Below are 18,760 nucleotides of genomic sequence, written 5' to 3'. Positions count from 1 at the left end.
TATGGATAGAGTTGTGCGCAGGAGGATGGATATGCTGGAAATGAGATGTTTGAGGACAATATGTGGTGTGAGGTGGTTTGATCGAGTAAGTAACGTAAGGGTAAGAGAGATGTGTGGAAATAAAAAGAGCGTGGTTGAGAGAGCAGAAGAGGGTGTTTTGAAATGGTTTGGGCACATGGAGAGAATGAGTGAGGAAAGATTGACCAAGAGGATATATGTGTCGGAGGTGGAGGGAACGAGGAGAAGTGGGAGACCACATTGGAGGTGGAAAGATGGAGTGAAAAAGATTTTGTGTGATCGGGGCCTGAACATGCAGGAGGGTGAAAGGAGGGCAAGGAATAGAGTGAATTGGATCGATGTGGTATACCGGGGTTGACGTGCTGTCAGTGGATTGAATCAGGGCATGTGAAGCGTCTGGGGTAAACCATGGAAAGCTGTGTAGGTATGTATATTTGTGTGTGTGGACGTATGTATATACATGTGTATGGGGGTGGGTTGGGCCATTTCTTTCGTCTGTTTCCTTGCACTACCTCGCAAACGCGGGAGACAGCGACAAAGCAAAAAAATATATATATGTATATGTATATATATATATATATATATATATATATATATATATATATATATATATATATATATATATATATATATATTTTTCTTTCAAACTATTCGCCATTTCCTGTGTTAGCGAGATAGCATTAAGAACAGAGGACTGGGCCTTTAAGGGAATATCCTCACCTGGCCCCCTTCTCTGTTCCTTCTATTGGAAAATTAAAAAAAAAAAAAAGAGAGGGGAGGATTTCCAGCCCCCACTCCCTCCCCTTTTAGTCGCCTAGTACAACATGCAGGGAATGCATGGGAAGTATTCTTTCTCCCCTATCCCCAGGGATAATATATTTATATATATCTTTTCTTTCACACTATTCGCCATTTCCCGCATTAGCGAGGTAGCGTTAAGAACAGAGGACTGGGCTTTTGAGGGAATATCCTCACCTGGCCCCCTTCTCGGTTCCTTCTTTTGGAAAATAAAAAAAAAAAAAACGAGAGGGTAGGTTTTCCAGCCCCCCCGCTCCCTTCCCTTTTAGTCACCTTCTACGACACGCAAGGAATACGTGGGAAGTATTCTTTCTCCCCTATCCCCAGGGATAGTATATATATATATATATATATATATATATATATATATATATATATATATATATATATTATACCTATATATATATATATATATATATATATAGGTATAAGTTTGTTGAGTATTCCTGGGAAATTATATGGGAGGGTATTGATTGAGAGGGTCAAGGCATGTACAGAGCATCAGATTGGGGAAGAGCAGTGTGGTTTCAGAAGTAGTGGAGGATGTGTGGATCAGGTGTTTGCTTTGAAAAATGTATGTGAGAAATACCTAGAAAAGCAAATGGATTTGTAAGTAGCATTTATGGATCTGGAGAAGGCATATGATAGAGTTGATGAAGATGCTCTGTGGAAAGTATTAAGAATATATGGTGTGGGAGGTAAGTTGTTAGAAGCAGTGAAAAGTTTTTATTGAGGATGTAAGGCATGTGTAAGTGTAGGAAGAGAGGTAAGTGAACTGGTTCTCAGTGAATGTTGGTTTGCGGCACGGGTGCATGATGTCTCCATGGTTGTTTAACTTGTTTATGGATGGGGTTGTTAGGGAGGTGAATGCAAGAGTTTTGGAAAGAGGGGCAAGTATGCAGTCTGTTGTGGATGAGAGAGCTTGGGAAGTGAGTTAGTTGTTGTTTGCTGATGATACAGCACTGGTGGCTGATTTGGGTGAGAAACTGCAGAAGCTGGTGACTGAGTTTGGTAAAGTGTGGTGAAGTGAGAGGGAGATGGAGTATTTTGAAGGTTTTTTGAATGTGTTTGATGATAGAGTGGAAGATATAGGGTGTTTTGGTGAAGGTGGTGTGCGAAGTGAGAGGGTTAGGGAGAATGATTTGGTAAACAAAGGTAATGAAGCCTTTGCAGATGAAAGCCGACAAGGTGTCGGGTTTGGATGGTATTACAGTGGAATTTATTTAAAAAGGGGGTGACTGTGTTGTTGGCTGGTTGGTGAGGATATTCAATGTATGTATGGTTCATGGTGAAATGCCTGAGGATTGGCGGAATACATGCATAGAGCCATTGTACAAAAGCAAAGTGGATAAAGGTGAGTGTTCAAATTACAGAGGTATAAGTTTGTTGAGTATTCCTGGGAAATTATATGGAAAGGTATTGATTGAGAGGGTCAAGGCATGTACAGAGCATCAGATTGGGGAAGAGCAATGTGGTTTCAGAAGTGGTAAAGGATGTGTGGATCAGGTGTTTGCTTTGAAGAATGTATGTGAGAAATACTTAGAAAAACAGATGGATTTGTATGTAGCGCTACATTAATGGATGTGGAGAAAGCATATGATAGAGTTGATAGAAGATGCTTTGTGGAAGGTTTTAAGAGTATATGGTGTGAGAGGTAAGTTGCTAGAAGCAATGAAAAGTTTTTATCAAGGATGTAAGGCATGTGTATGAGTAGGAAGAGAGGAAAGTGATTGGTTCCTAATGAATGTTGGTTTGCGGCAGGGGTGCATGATGTCTCCATGGTTGTTTAACTTGTTTATGGATGGGGTTGTTAGGAAGGTGAATACAAGAGTTTTGGAGAGGGGCAAGTATGCAGTTTGTTGTAGATGAGAGGGCTTGGGAAGTGAGTCAGTTGTTCACTGATGATACAGAGTGCTGGTGGCTGATTCGGGTGAGAAACTGCAGAAGGTGATGACTGAGTTTAGTAAGTTTGTGAAAGAAAGCTGAGAGTAAATGTGAATAAGAGCAAGGTTATTAGGTTCAGTAGGGTTGAGGGACAATTAAATTGGGAGGTAAGTTTGAATGGAGAAAACCTGGAGGAAATGAAGTGTTTTAGATATCTGGGAGTGGATTTGGCAGCATGTGGAACCATGGAAGCGGAATTGAGTCACAGGGTGGGGGAGGGGAAGAAGGTTCGGGGAGTGTTGAAGAATGTGTGGAAGGCGAGAAAGTTATCTCAGAGAGTAAAAATGGGTATGCTTGAAGGAATAGTTGTTCCAACTATGTTATATGGCTATGAGGCATGGGCTATAGATAGGGTTGTGTGGAGGAGGGTGGATGTGTTGGAAATGAGGTTTGAGGTCAATATGTGGCGTGAGGTGGTTTAATCAAGTCAGTAATGAAAGGGTAAGAGAGATGTGTGGTAATAAAAAAAATGTGGTTGAGAGAGCAGAAGAGGGTGTATTGAAATGGTTTGGTTACATGGAGAGAATGACTGAGGAAAGATTGACAAAGAGGGTATATGTCAGAGGTGGAGGGAACGAGGAGAAGTGGGAGACCAAATTGGAGGTGGAAGGATGGTATGAAAAAGATTTTGAGCGATCGGGGCCTGATCATACATGAGAGTGAGAGGCGTGTAAGGAGCAGAGTGAATTGGAACGATGTGGTGTACCGGGGCCCACTTGCTGTCAATGGATTGAACCAGGGCATGTGAAGCGTCTGGGGTAAACCATGGAAAGTTTTGTGGGGCCTGGATGTGGAAAGGAGCTGTGGTTTAGGTGCATTAAACATGACAGCTAGAGACTGAGTGTGAACGAATGTGGCCTGTTGTCTTTTCACCTAATGCTGCTAATTAGATCAGGAAAGAAGAAAAAATATAATCATGGAACTGTGAATGAGTTGAATGTTTCTAGCACAGAAATTCATACGTATAATTTGATGAAGTATCCGTGAAAATGCTTCTAAAATATATGTAAATGTGTTTACCCGATATGCAAAACCTACCTCTGAATAACAGAACATTATTACACCATTAATACGTCTTGCAATGGGTGCAAAGATTCATGGATGTGCCATTCCAGATCTTGGTTGTGCTGTGCTCAGAAAACTGGGACATGAATGGACGGGTGCCTGTGAGGAAAGTAATATGTCCATTACACAGGGAAGATGGGGACACAAATATAAATATTACATCCTATTTATAAGTCATACTAAAGAAATAACAGCCATCATGTAAGGTTAATGGTCGTTACGCACGAAAGAACTTAAACTGTTAAAAATTTCATGCTTCTCTGATAGCATTCACTATGGGAAGCCTAGAATCACTGTCTCTTGTGAAGCAAATGTCATAAGAATCACTGAACTTGTCTCATGCATTGTATGTACTACCAAATGGAGAGCTTCGAACATTTATCCCATCTATGTATGGTAAGTACTATGAGTGGGAGTCACTAGAACGTTAAATCATTAATCTTGGTTACACGACATACCATGCAGGATGGTCTCAGTGGAACACAGAGGTGCCATACAGAGTAGAAAAGGGAAAACCATGTAAACATCCTTAGTCGTAGGTAGTAGGATAATCAGCATTCTCAGCATGTAAAAAGTAAGTCAATTTGTTAACACTTTCCTACATGTGTAACATCCAACCAGGATGCATTGTCAGTAATCTAATGGGGCCTGCAGTTTAACCGTACACCGATATAGGGATGCAGCTGATCTCGGATTGAGATACAGATGAATCCCCGATTTAAGTGGGAGGGCAAGGAGTCTCAAAATTATTTCCCTGAAGCATTGTCTGCAAATGCACAAAATACCATGGGGAGGCAGAGAACCATGTGCTATGTGGGCCTCAAACCATGCACCATGGTACAGCTCCCCACTATTGCTGGTCTTCCATATCTTAATACTTGACTCACAGTCAAATGTACATGCAAGCCATGTATCGCAAGATATAATTAATGCATAAGTGCTTTCATCATGGAGTTGCTAATGTCTTTCTCCGTCTTTCTTTGCAGCTTTGCAGTACGAGGTAGTGTTCTCCAGAGACGCAGCAGCCACAGGTCAGGGGTCGGGGGAAATGGCCTCCGAGTGGACCACACCAGACAGAGTGGGTGTTGCCTCCAACCACACGGTTCGCTGGGGGCGCCACGATGGCGTATATTACGTGGCCATGCGTGCCGTTAGCCAGACGAGGGTGCGTGGACCCTGGTCTAACACTGCTGAGGTCTTCATGCCACACCCTACAACTACCACGGAAATCAACACCCGAGGTTCCACCCATGGTGCGGTGGCCGGTGGCACTGTTGGTGAGCTTGGTGTCACTACCCCTCAACCCACACCGCTCTCCACCCGCAACATCCTGGCCATTGTTGGGGCCGCATGTGGCATCTTGGTCGTTATTCTCATCATGGCCGTATATTACTTGCTGGTGGTGACACGAAGGCGACGTCAGCAACAGGAAAAGAAGGCTATCGAAGTTCTAGAACCAGTCACCACCACTCCCGCTGGCTGTGACACTGACAGTGAAACGGACTCCATCAGTAAACCCCCACCCCCGCCTGAGGCTTTGGCCGTGGGCGAGGCGGAAGTCACTGGCAAAAGAGCCATGAGCCCCATTCAGTCATGGCCGGCCTCTACTCTACTGGCCGAGCACGAGAGGCGCCACCCTCATGATGCTCCTGATGGAGGCGAGGGTGGGGAGGTGACCCTGCATCACCCCGACCTGGGTGTGCCATACATGCCCACAGTTCAGCCAGGTCCCCCACATCCCTTCTACTACCACACTCCCAACGGACACTACATAGAGGACAACTTACCCATGGACAGTGGATCCATGATATCTACTCAGCCCTCGGAGAATCTTTCGGTGTACAAGGTGGACTCTAGCACCAGCGATAACATCCGCCCGCCTTCTTCCTCCGTCACCACTACTCCCGTCTCTTGGGATGGTGGGCGGCGGTCAGGGCCCATGAAGGTGCCCCCTCCCACACCTCCAAAACCCACTCTGTCTGCCCATTTAACACTGGGTGGAGTGGCGGCTACACCCTTGGGGGCTGAGAGGAAACGCAGGAACGTGACGCAGGTGTGAGTACCCGATCGTGCTAAATGAACGTGGCTAGTAGGTCACAAAGCAAAGCTGTTATGCCTGCGTTCCCTTATCGAACGCTGAGAACAATGACACGTACGAAGTGAACTGGTAGGTGTACCCTATGTGGACATGGAGCTCTTCCAAACGTGTCTGCTTCAAGACCTTCAGAGATTGTTGTACCTAGACCCCCTAGATTCCCCATACCCACTTGAGCAAGTGAAGTGATGGTTCAAGCGTCTTTGCCTTCATACGCGAGTGCTCACTTACGCGTCATATTACAAGTAAACGAGTGAAAACATTAAATACTTTTTTCGTTGACATGAAGTGTTTATTCTGAAAGTTCTACAAAAGAACAGGATCCATGAGAATTACAACTCATACTATAAGCCTCACTTGGTGCTGACGGCGAAACAAGAAGTATTCTTATGCATATGTAAATTATTGCTTTCATGTCAGTAGGATAATAGTGCACACGGAAAATTGCAATGGCCATATTTCTTTCCAATAATTAATTACGATTTTTTTTTTTTTTTTTTACGTCGGGCTATATGATTTAGCAGAGACAATTAGAGTGAAGCACCACTTTTTTTTTATTATTATTATTCTAAAGACGGCCCATGTGAAGGGGAAGCAAAATTTGAATTAACATATTTATATTGATTGTTATAGTCTCAAAAGAATCAAAGGGGAGTGGGATGACACGAAGTGTCCCCTTCAACAGTCTGACAAATCTGTATACCGGACTTGTATTTTTGTCATTATTAGCTTGGTGAAAGCAGAGTTGGTGTATGAGAAATATTCAAGGTCACTGACATGACTGATACTGATAATGAAAGTTATTTTACAATGACAACTAGTGTATGTTGATTATAGATGACATTCTCGCCGTTAGATAAAAAGAGATAATCATGTCTTGGTATATGTATAGTGAGGGGAGGTGCCTAACAAGTGATGTCCGGGTGGAAGCGATCATCCAAAAAAAAAAAAATCCTAACATTACCATTCCAGCTATAAAGAGCTTCGGTCTTTGTTGTGCTTCAGGCTTCATGTAGAGCGAAGCACACCACTTACCAATAGGCTTCACGTTGAGATCCGAGGTTTTATTTATTTTTTTTTTTAACATACTATAGCTGTGAAATGTTTGTTTATCTGTATTAGCTTATCAGTGTTTGATAGGGCGGTGGTGTTGCTTGCCCTCGTGTTTGTAGTTGTGCCACCTTTATTCCAGATCTGTAACCGCCACGGTTACAACATTCTCGTACTGAATATCAAGATGTACTACACTTTTGTCGTCCATCTGGGAAAGTATTTGCACATATTACTCAATAATGTATTTATAGCTGCACCTTTTTTTGTATATCATGTACATAGAAGTTTTGTGCCAAATTTCATGTAGGCCATGTCTATTTTTGTACTTGTGATAACCAGGCATGAAAAAGAAACTTAACAGCATCGCCAACGGTCACAATGCTGTGGGAGTTGACCTTGATGGTAGCAAATTCTCCCCCACCTTCATAGACGCTTGAATCGCAGCGACTCGTTTATGACCGACATAACCTTACTGTTTGAATGAAATCGTGACGAATGTTTGTAATTTGTGCGTGTATGTCTTGTGATCTTCGAGTGAAAATAACCAAAAATTTGTGCATGTTCGTAAGCTGTATGGTGAACAGTATCCAAACAGCATCTTTTTACAAGACTGCCAAAAAAACAAAAAAAAAAAATATTTAGAAAATGACTTTAACTGGAAACTGACCAAAGTGGTTACTGCAATACTTAAAAGAGTTCGGAGCGCATTGTGAAGGCGGTCACCCGAGGCTTAGCTACAGGAGGGTGACGCAGGGACGATTACTACGACATAAGTTTCCATGTGCGTCTACTTTGTCGAAGCTCCGTATCCCATGTTGCATCGTGGGGTCAGAACGTGTGAATTAGGTGACCACTTTCTATAAATTTTATATAGTTATAGAGGAGCTGCTTCATCAATGAACGGGCTACGGTTTACGTAAGCCTTTATTGCACTTTAGTAAGGTGATATTTCCATTAGTGAAAAATTTATCCCATAGATAAATACAGGGAATAACACTGGCTGGTTTAAGAATTTTATAGTAAACGACTTAAGAAAAAAATACAAAAAGTTCATCTGTCAACAAAACCAATGGAAATCCGGCGTGAGGAGGAAAGACAACCACGAGAATCCCCCTATTGGAAACTGAAATTCCTGTTTCCAGATTCAAGCATCCTTAAGTAAAAAAAAAATACTGTGTTCAGGAAAACAATATTGTGGTTTGTGTAGGTGTTCCTGCAGTATAACACACGTGTATCATACCATGATGACCAAGTTCCTCCGACAGGTGAACTTGTTAATTGCTTTGTTGCCGCACCTCGAGTCCCGACTGTGGGGACAGAGGTGAGCACCGACCCTGACTCTGTGCTCAACACCTGCTGACCAAGACTTCTCGGTGTCTCAAATTCAACATCACTCATGTCCCGCTTATACCCACGTCTTCCCTAATAGCTGTATCTTGTGCAGTCCTCACCGTTTGCACCCTGTCCCGCCCTGTACGGCTTTTAAACCCGCCCTTACCCTCCAGCCACGTCCCTGGCTTGCCCAAAACCCAACCCGTTTGGTACCCTCGCCTTGGGTGTCCCTTATCCAGCAGTGCCCCGTGTTAACCAAAACTACCCGTACGGCCCTTGCCGCATTTTCTGCCATTGTCCCCAGCTTTAGCCGAAGGTACTCCAAAATTCTACCTGTATACGATTCTCTCTCTCTCTCTCTCTCTCTCTCTCTCTCTCTCTCTCTCTCTCTCTCTCTCTCTCTCTCTCTCTCTCTCTCTCTCTCTCTCTCTCTCAAAAGATCCCGCCAATATTAGTTCCCAAACCCGATTCCCCTACATGCTCTGAGGTATCCTCCTTCATGAGTCCCATTCCATCCTCCCAGGTACTATACATCCCTTAGGGCCTCTATTCAACTCATTCCTTCGAGTTCATCACACTCCTTAACTGGCCTTCCTCTCAATCTTTTATAAACTTGGTTATCACATGCAACACCACGTTCTGTTTCCAGACGTAGTACAACACCGACTTCCCTGTAAGTGCCCCCAACCCATGCTTTCCTACACTCTAACCCATACAGGTCTCTCCCTCGCTGCCCTATCCATTAGTCCCCAATCCCCTGTGCCGTGTGAGCGCCTCCCTCCCAGTGTTCTGAAATACCATTCTACACAGTACCCCAGCCCATTTCCACAAACGCCCAACACTTTATACGCCTCTTACTAGGAGCCCAGCCCCGTGTTTTCAAAAATCCCACCCCGTGCGAGTTTCCCATTCTATACCTCGCATGTCTTAATACCTCCACCTTATACGGGACGACCCGTCAGTACCCCTACCACATACAGGCCTCCATCACTCCCAGCCCCATGCTCTTAAACACTCAATTTGGTTTCCTCCCCCAATATTTTTTGATATACCCCACACGGAGGTCTTTCGGGGCTCCCAACCTCGTTCTCAATTACTCCAGCCTCATACAGGTGTCCTCACCGTGATATCCGATACTCCTATTCTTATAGGCCCTCCCCTTAGTAAACCCCCCTTCTCTTACGAGTCTCTCCTTCCCCTAGCACTCTTTCCCATGACGGCGCCTGCCAGTGATGTTCCCTCCCCGTCGCTGGCATCACAAGGCCGAAAGACGGAGCTGAAGAAAGGTATCAGAATTTGTTTGTTTGTTTGTTTTTCCTCCACATAAAATGGCTTTGTTCAGCTCCTTCTCCGGTCCATTTCATTTCTCTTATTTTGTTCTACAGGAACGCATATCAAACCTGCTTTAGCACTTACATCATGCTGTATGATAATCATTACTGTGTAAGTCTGCACACTTATGTTCTAGAGGTTTAAGAGATCCACTAACGCCGAGAAAAAAAAAAAAAGCTAGAAAATTTAGGGTGGAGTTATGAGGGCGCGCCATGGATCTTCATGCCCTGGAAAAGGAACTTTGGTGCGCCGATCGTTATGAGGCGTGGATCAACCCCGTCCATGTTCATGTACTGTTACTGTGTTCTACAGATTAAGGCAGCCACACGTTTTACTAGGACAATGGTTTCTGTTTTGTACTCGGGTCGCGTCTCGACACAGGGCTCCCATCCACGGCAGTGAACTACACGGAGGACTACGGATGAACTGAAAAAAAATCTCTCGTTGCTGGGTGCTCGCAATGGATCCTTATACCCTCATACGCTGTATTCGGTGTAGTGTAACAGTGAAACTGAAAACGGAATAAATATGAAGTCCAGACAATGGCGCGTTTGTGTAACGTGTTGGATCGGCTGATGGTACCCCTGTGCAGGCGCGACCCACACGGATCGCTGGTATTCCCAGTGTGGCCAGCCATGTTGTCTGGTAGGTTATGGATGTTCACTTCTCCTGGCTATGTCTGCTCGCTTAATTCACACCAGCCTTGTTATACTCCCTCTTCGTGAGATATTTCAATGTAAGTCAGGGAATAAACTTTGCAGCTGTGGGCTCGAACCCACATACTGAGGTCGCTGGAGAAGTGGTCACCCTATGGGATCACGGACGGCGGCCTCATTATGGGAGCTGGATACCCACTTCTGTGAACCGTCACGCGGTTTCATATTAAAAAGCATTTCTTTAAACTTGTCTCAACCAAATGATTCATAAAACTTACGACTTTGATATCCCTGCGGAATACTTGCCTCGTGGGTACCAAAGGTTGCCCTCCTTAGGGTATATAGATATACATAAGGCTGAGCGAGAAAAGCGTTACTACCAGACTCGGCCAGACCAAGTGAAGGCCTAGAATGTATCTCGTTGTGTGATGGTTGCTGTAAAACTTCTTTGTTACGAAGCCACTGTGATTTATGTAGTTCATGATTATTACTCTTTAGATATTTATATGAACATTATTGTCACAATTTCCTCCTTTTTTAATTTATCTAGTCGTGGGATTCATACATCACTGTCCCTGTGTACAGATCTCCAAATAAAAAGACTCATTGCATCGAGCTTCTCCTTGATCTCGCCATAACATAATTGTCGAGAACATTCGATCTACTTTTTGAAATCCAACACACGAAGACAAACCGGTTGTAAAATCATGAATGCTACCGGTAAAGACTATACATAGACGCAGTAAACATCTCGCCCTTTGCTCATACAAACATTCATGAGACACAATATGTCTAACACTGAATTCAGAAACTAAACAACGACTCCGCTACATACCGCAGCCACCAATAAATCTCCCAGTTCACAAGACCACAGTCTGCTAGATATACATCCCAATGTGCTTGATATCCCAGCTACAAGTGTGCTTGGTGCCCCAGCCACATGTGTTCGACATCCCAGCATACAGTATGCTTGATATCCCAATCACCAATGTGCCTGATACCCCTGCTAAGTGTGCTCGATATCCTAGACAACAGACTGCTTGATATCCCAGCCGTTAGGTCAGTGTGCTTGATGTCCCAGCAAACAGTCATCAATACCAATGTATAAGACGTCCCATGAAAATAATGTCACACAGACTTCATAAACATTAATTGACGCAATATTCAACAAACCGCAACATGAGACGTGAACCAACACCCAAGAAGAGATTGAAAACACAAAAGTCACATGTTGAACATCAGCATTAGTGTTCTCGACTGTTTCATCCATTCTAGTCCACATAGGATAAACTTTGTTTTCTCTTAACACATACAACTACATCAGCCACATATCCTACTAACTCCAGAGGAACTACCTTCCTGCGAGATGTACATTACACCCACTTCCATGGAAGACTCGAGGCTGAGAAATTTTATCAAGAGGAAAAATGCTGTTGAGTGACCATGATGCTTCGAGGGGAAGCGACCTCAAGAGATGTAAAACGCTGCTGGGAAAGTTTGGTACTTTTGCAGCAGTTGACGTGGCTCCAGAGGATGACCCTCATATCCTCCAAGGTAACAAAAGAATTTCTCCACCGATTACAAAGTTCCGTATAGCTCCTCAACTTGCGAGGTCCGACGGTAATAAAAACCTACTGGAAAGTTGTTCTTCAACATTACACGAGTTTTAAATTCCAGGTCTGGCATACCAGCCTGTTTTCCTGTGTCTGCTTGCCTGTCTTACCTACCTCTGCTACCCTGCTTGCTCTTTTTCTTGTATATCTGCTTATGTCTACCCGTCGACGTTTTAACATATATATATATATATATATATATATATATATATATATATATATATATATATATATATATATATATATATATATATGTGTGTGTGTGTGTGTGTCTATGTAGTCATATGTGTGTGGGCTTGCCTGTTTGTATCTTCACTTGCCTACCTGTATATTCCTAAAGGCCACTTTCCTCGATTCCCAGAGTCTCCCTACTGTTTGTCTGCCTGTTCACCTGCCACTCTGTGTCTGACAGCTTATGTTTGCGCGCACACGTGTCTGTATCTGCCCGCTTATTTCCGTCCGTTAACACGCCTTATCTACGTCTACATTACCAATCTACTAACGAGAAGTTGTTTACGAGGCTCCCTGCCAACTTCAGTGTGCAAACCTTCTCATGTCTTTCTATGTCCTTCTGTAGTTAAGTCGTACATTGTCTTCTCCCTCTTCTCGTTGTCCTGCTAACTGTTTTTAAACTAGAACTATAGTGCTTCGTTTCTTTGGCATCTCCTTGTCTTTCTCTGTGACTGCCCTTCTTCGTATTTTTTTTTTTTTTATGTCATTCGGTTTGTTGTCTGCGTCTGCCAAAGCATCTGCTTGCACATCCACATCTGCCTGTCCTCCAAAGTCAGTCTACTCACAAATTTTTCATTCCTAGGGTCCGTCTATCTACTGAACTCGCATCAGCCTGCCCACAACTCTGTCTCTGTTTATCTACCTGCTCATCTACTTGTCTTTCTATACGTGCCTGTCCTGGTGCTTGTCATTATCTGCATCTTTATGTCTGCTAAACCTCTTGGCAGCTGAGGTGTGTAAGTCAATGCTACACAGTTGCACTCAACATGGAATGCCTGCCTTCACAAAATTATTCATCGGATGAAGTTCATGTATTTCGTTGCCAACATCAGAATCAAACCGACATCTAAATTCCCCAGAAACCGTAATGTGCATCGTGGTAATGAGAAAAGTTGAAGTTTACAACCATCATGACCTCTAGCTGTCTTCGGAGACCTGGTTTGTTTGCACGACAGTGAGGTTCAGCTACATAATATGCAACCTACACTTATTTCACGTACACCACAGAACAGATAACGTACAGAGAAAATATATATAAAAAAGGTCAGAAAGGACGAAACGTATTGGAAGGCCAGCTAAACGCTTACAAGAACCAAGTGAATAAGAAGGAAAACTCAAAACAAAACAAACAATAAAACCGAAACTCAACAAAAATGATACCAGAGAAAAAACGTAAAAAGTGTATACAAAAAATGTTTGCCACAAGGAGTGAATAATAAACAAATAATAACAAAAACTCAGAATTGGGTGGTCGTGTGAGGTCTGGCCATGCAACAGGATGACCAAAACATGCATGAGACTTCCACTGGCGCGGTTATCCTCCAGAGAACACAAAACAACATCCCCATGAATAATGAGCGTCCGTCCCAGGCAGAGAATCTGGTGGGCGTGAGGCCCATGTGAACCACCCATGACCCAGCGATGGACTGGTGAACGTCGACTTGTTCTTGCCCATTCCCTTTAACGTGGGGGACGGCTGAAAGTTGCACGTAAATCAGGCTGGATACTCGAATCATCTACGTCTACGTGATTCTCAAAACTCTAAATTCCCAAAAGCAAATGCTATTAATGAAGAAAACAAATAAAGCATGCGGCTCCTTCAGACGCCGTCTCGAGTTAAAAAGACTCGTCGTCTCGCGCCAAACGAGACAAATAATTCAGGCTCCGATCTCGGCGAGGCATATAGGCGCACCACATCACATATGTCAATTTTTAACTCGTCCCATTACATTACCTGGATATACAATATGATCAACCCGTTAACAAATCCTTGACATGAATTCATGAACGAGGGCGGGGAGATTTATGCATTTCATTGAGAGGGGAAAACTGTTCAAACGTGGCACTTTTCATACTGCAATTATAACCTTAGGGACTGACCACTCGAATATTACTTTTAGTCTTGCCCAGTAACACAACATGACCCAGATTCCAAGCAATATCCACAAGGTCCTGACACATGAAAGGAAGCGTGGATTAAAAAAAAAGATCAAGCCTTTCCTTCTTCAATCTATTCAGTGTGCTCATACATTGAAACACCTGAATTTTCTGTTAGATCCACAAACAGCTGCTCTGAAAGCTCTAACTTTCCAACATATACTGATATCAGCGTTTCAACGATAACTAATATCTGTTAACGTTTAGCGATGGGTACTTTTATAAACGTTCCAATATCAGGCCCTCCAGCACAAGATATTCTTATGTAAATGCAAAGGTTAGAAAAAGGTCTGACGTAAAACAAGTCGGCTTGCCAGACTTCACTCACCCAGTCGGCCATGGAACAATAAGTACCAGTACTTCCAACTACCAAGGAAATGATCAACGAGTTATGATATAAGTGGGTCGACACAATCAAGCAACACTTGCCATCGAAGAGAGCTTGTATCGTCAAGATACAGGAGGCTAAGGAGAAATCATCAAAATGAACCCATGACAATAAACTATTACTGTTCAGGGTTCGAGTTATCTCACTAAAGGACTAATCAGGGACTTTGTTCCAAGGCTTATGCCGTCGCCAGCCTTAAAGGTAATGAAGCCACGTAAGTAATTACACCAGTACATCAAGCTGACAAGGAGCCCAAGTCATCGTCTAGCTTTCATACCAAGTTTTCCACCGTTATTTGAGCCAATTCACCAAGCTCAAGAAATTCGGTGTGGATTACTCTTTCTTACACCCTCATGAAAATGTAGCCATTTCTTCATAACTTGAAATGTATATAACTTCTTACTGGGTTCCCCTGACAGTACACACCACTGGCACTGTTAATAAACCATTATTCTTTATGGCAAGCAAAGTCATTTTTTCAGGCATCCAAACTAGTTTTTATCTTGAAGACGCTCCAGCATCTGAAACGCTCCATAACTCCTGACGTGAAGGTTATCTTAAACATCTGCCTTAACAGAAGGCCTTACGGCTGTAACCAAAGAAAGACTTTCTGACGTTCCAGGCCTCAGAGAGACTCTGACGTTCCAGGCCTCAGAAAGACTCTCTGACGTTCCAGGCCTCAGAAAGACTCTCTGACGTTCCAGGCCTCAGAAAGACTCTCTGACGTTCCAGGCCTCAGAAAGACAGCATCCAGGCATCCAGACTCAATGACGTTGTAGCCTCAGAATGATTATCGAGGTTCTAGCAAGAGAAAGACTTCAGCGTTGTAGACAAAGAGTCTTCACGTTGTAGCGAGAGACAGGCTATTGACGCTGCAGCCATAGAAAGACTTGGCCATTGACTCTGCAGCCAGAGAAAGACTTGACGTTGTGCCCAAAGCTCGCCTTGATGATTGTACCCGTTAGACACCTAAATGATAAAAACTATTTCGTAGTTTTAGGTCAGAAAATTCATAATAACTCTGAGGTTTGTGATACCTAACAACGCTATTTCTTTGATGTGTAAACAGTTGATGACTATAAATCATGAAACCAACATGGAGACTAAACATTGCTTTACTATACAGAGAAGCACTACTGCATGCAATAATGCGATGCAACTGCACTGGGAAAAAATTTCACAAATTCATTTCTTCAATTATTTCCAAAACGTTTGATTCAAACACACTGTGAGCAAAGCACACTTTTGTACTGAACCCGAAAGTGCACATAAAAAGGCATATGTGCGCTGCTTAAATAAATAAACGACAGCATTTACCAACATTCACTCAAATTTACCTAAATCTCGGTGGAACCAATTCTACGTTCCCACACAGGCCAGGGAGTGGAGACTGGAATGTCACGAAACACCAGTGTCAACAAATACAATACCAGAGACGATGCCAAGAAAGTAAGATAAGTCATGATACAAGAAAGCTAATATGATCCAGTAGACATAGAACAGTGAACTGAAATAATCTTCTCCATAAAAATGAAGGCACAAGCATTTAATTACAGGCCCTTTGTAAAATAAAAATAAAAAAATCCTACAAAAAAATGAGCTTTATGTCACTTAACAGTCAGATAAAAATAAATGAATAAATGAATAAATACTAATAATGTTTTCTGCTACTTAAAAGTTCTCTCACAAAACGGAAAATCCTATGCAAAAGTAGCATTCAAATACTTGCCGGTATTTGATGTAAATTCCTATAGAAAATTTTACGAACGGTAATGCCAAACTGTTAGTGTTATCTAGTTCAACACGCAGGCCAAACTAAACTAAAAAAAAAAAAAAAAAAGTCCCTCCGTGCTTGTTCTTAGGTCATCACTAAAAATGGAAGACATATGTAGCTGATGCTTTCGTCCAACAGAAGCTTCACCATCTTCTGTAGACCTTATTACCTTCAGGCTGACTCAACGAAAATGGTGAAGTATTCTCGTGTACATCCCTGGCAAGTGGTGAGTGATGCTTGTGAAAATAATAATACCAACCAAAAGTCTTCTTACACGAAGTCAGCACTTACGTAAGCATAAGTTAATTACACTACGTATCTTTACACGAACCTACTCAATTACACCATCCCTCTGTCTTGTCAGTAACTCATAAGCCTACGTTAAATGGTACAAAAATGTAAAATGCTCCAACTATTAAATGAAGTATAAAGCTCTCCAAAACACTTTTATCAACTTGGCTGTCCTGAAGTGAACTAAACTGAAGAAAGACACACTAGGCTTTCCTGAACTAAATTGAAGACAAGTCGGGTTTTATTTACAACACCATCTACGATTAATCTCTCCTGAGGAAAACATTGTTTACAATTACACATCCCTAACGTCAACAGTGCTTACAATCAAGCATTCTTGAGGACCGTACACAGATATGCTCTCCTGAGGAAAACGGTGCTTACATATAAGCTTCCTGAGGACAATATTGTTAAAAATTCGCTCATCTGGAGGCAACAGCATGTTATAAGCTGAGGACAACAATGTATATACGACAGACTCCCCACTGAGGACAATGGTGTTTATACATTAAGCTCTCCTGAGGATAACAAATGCTTATACTTGTTTCGTTGGAACAATACGAAGGCTTTCCCAGCGACAGCAGTGTTTTACACTAAAACTTTCCCTAAGAACAACAATACTTAAAGATTGACGCTAGTGAGGGAAACATGGAGGCTTTACTAGAACGGCAATACTTACAGTCTGGTTCTCAGGGAACATCAGTGTTTACACACTAGGCTTTCTAGAGATCAAACAGTGTATATACATAGGTGCTACCGGACCCCACCTGCATGAGGGTTACACCGCGAGGGAAAAATTCACCTTCCAGCGAGGAAGTCCTTCACTTCCCAGCTCCTGTCACATTAGGATCACAGTCTCATGAAAAAATTAAATCTTCTCACTCCAAAGGTGTCTACATTTCCCCGAACCGTACGAAACCACAGCAGCACCCGACCCCACACTAAACCCCCCATCCAAAACCAAGCCCCATAGACCTTCTTGCCGTGGTTTCTCCCCCCCGGCTGCTTCAGACGTCCACTGACAACGTTCGGGAGGAAAACAACTGTTACGCTCTCCTCACAGAATGTCTCACACTGGGAATCATAAAGTCGGATCAAAGGTCAGGCCAGGAGCAAGAGAATGCTTAACATCGTGCTCAAGAGGGTCATGTGTACATTTAAGAACAAAAAAAAAAAATCTGTAACAACCATTAACCACATCAGCGTTAATATCTTAAAAAAACTCTGCCGTTCCAAACATCACATGTAACTGAATAATAATTCAATGACGAACTTATACACAAACAGATACACTTACCTCAAACGATTCATCCCATCGCCAGCGGATGATTCTGTGAGATATCTGCAGCAGAAGGAGCAGGAGGTTGGCTCGAAATCCGTTGACATCTCTGTTTTCTGCTGATGCGCTATGTGCGTTGAAGCGGCCCCCTAATCCACGCGCAGTGCACCCCTGCAAGGAAGGGAAGGTAAGTCATCTCGTATATTGGTAGAAATGCGAGATCAATTCGTCAGCAGAAACATCGGAATGCAATATGGAGGAAGTTGATCTCACCCTATCTGTAACACTTAACTGAAGCCCCTCGCGCCCCACTCTAGCGATAGGGGACGCGTCAGGAACAAAAGGACAGTGGCCTCGGTAAGCTCATGTCCTGTGTCCTGTCGTGCATCACGTACCAAAAACCAGGAACTCCCATCCACGACCAAGGCCCCTTACACGGTCGCATTGATTAGCCTGGTTAAAATCAACCCCCAAATCAAAAAAAAATAAATGTTAATGCACGGTACCAAATCGTCAAGGGTGTTTTGGAGCCGCTGCACGCTGGGCAAACATAACAACAAACAAGAATACAGCGCAGAGGATAAATCAAGACTGCGTTCTGTGGAAACTATTGACGTATATCACGTGGAACGATCACGGTTATTTTTTGAAGCGTCCGGTGTATTTACGGCCATTCCTCCCACCACTGCTCCCTGAGAAATTCTCTCAGCTACATACGAATGAAACATTAATAACAACAATAGAGTCATGTGAAAGAAGCCTTCAGGCGAGGAAAACGCGATAACATATAAATAAAACATTAATAATAACAATAAGGTCGAGTGAAAGAGCCTTCAGGTGAGGAAAATACAGTATAAACACGATGCAAGAAAAGAAAAATGAAGCGAGCGACGCCGCCTCTTGTCATACAGTCGTTAGATTTCCCAGTGACGATACAAAATATATTTTCGCTT

General features: G+C 43.0%; 2 protein-coding genes across 2 annotated transcripts in view; one reads left to right on the top strand and one right to left on the bottom strand.

Annotated features, from left to right (window-relative positions):
* The window catches only part of LOC139747265 (calcium-activated chloride channel regulator 1-like), a 319,531-nt gene extending 308,627 nt beyond the window's left edge, over nucleotides 1-10,904 (top strand). The window contains 1 exon segment of the mRNA XM_071659359.1: nucleotides 4,812-10,904. Within this exon segment, the coding sequence (XP_071515460.1) occupies nucleotides 4,812-5,884 (1,073 nt within the window). The 3' untranslated portion in view covers nucleotides 5,885-10,904.
* LOC139747269 (BRO1 domain-containing protein BROX-like) overlaps nucleotides 1-18,760 on the bottom strand; it is a 264,456-nt gene that overhangs the window by 21,644 nt on the left and 224,052 nt on the right. The window contains exons 14-15 of the transcript XR_011712361.1: nucleotides 17,826-17,978; nucleotides 3,799-3,924 (exon numbers count right to left, since the gene is read on the bottom strand). The gene's annotated coding sequence lies outside the window, so the exon portion shown is untranslated. The remainder of the gene's footprint in view (nucleotides 1-3,798; nucleotides 3,925-17,825; nucleotides 17,979-18,760) is intronic.

The sequence above is a fragment of the Panulirus ornatus genome, chromosome 68 (genome assembly GCF_036320965.1).
Source record: "Panulirus ornatus isolate Po-2019 chromosome 68, ASM3632096v1, whole genome shotgun sequence".
NCBI classification, from domain to species: Eukaryota; Metazoa; Arthropoda; class Malacostraca; order Decapoda; family Palinuridae; genus Panulirus; species Panulirus ornatus.
Note: the sequence above shows the minus strand (reverse complement) of the source record. Positions and strands in the feature narration are given on the sequence as shown.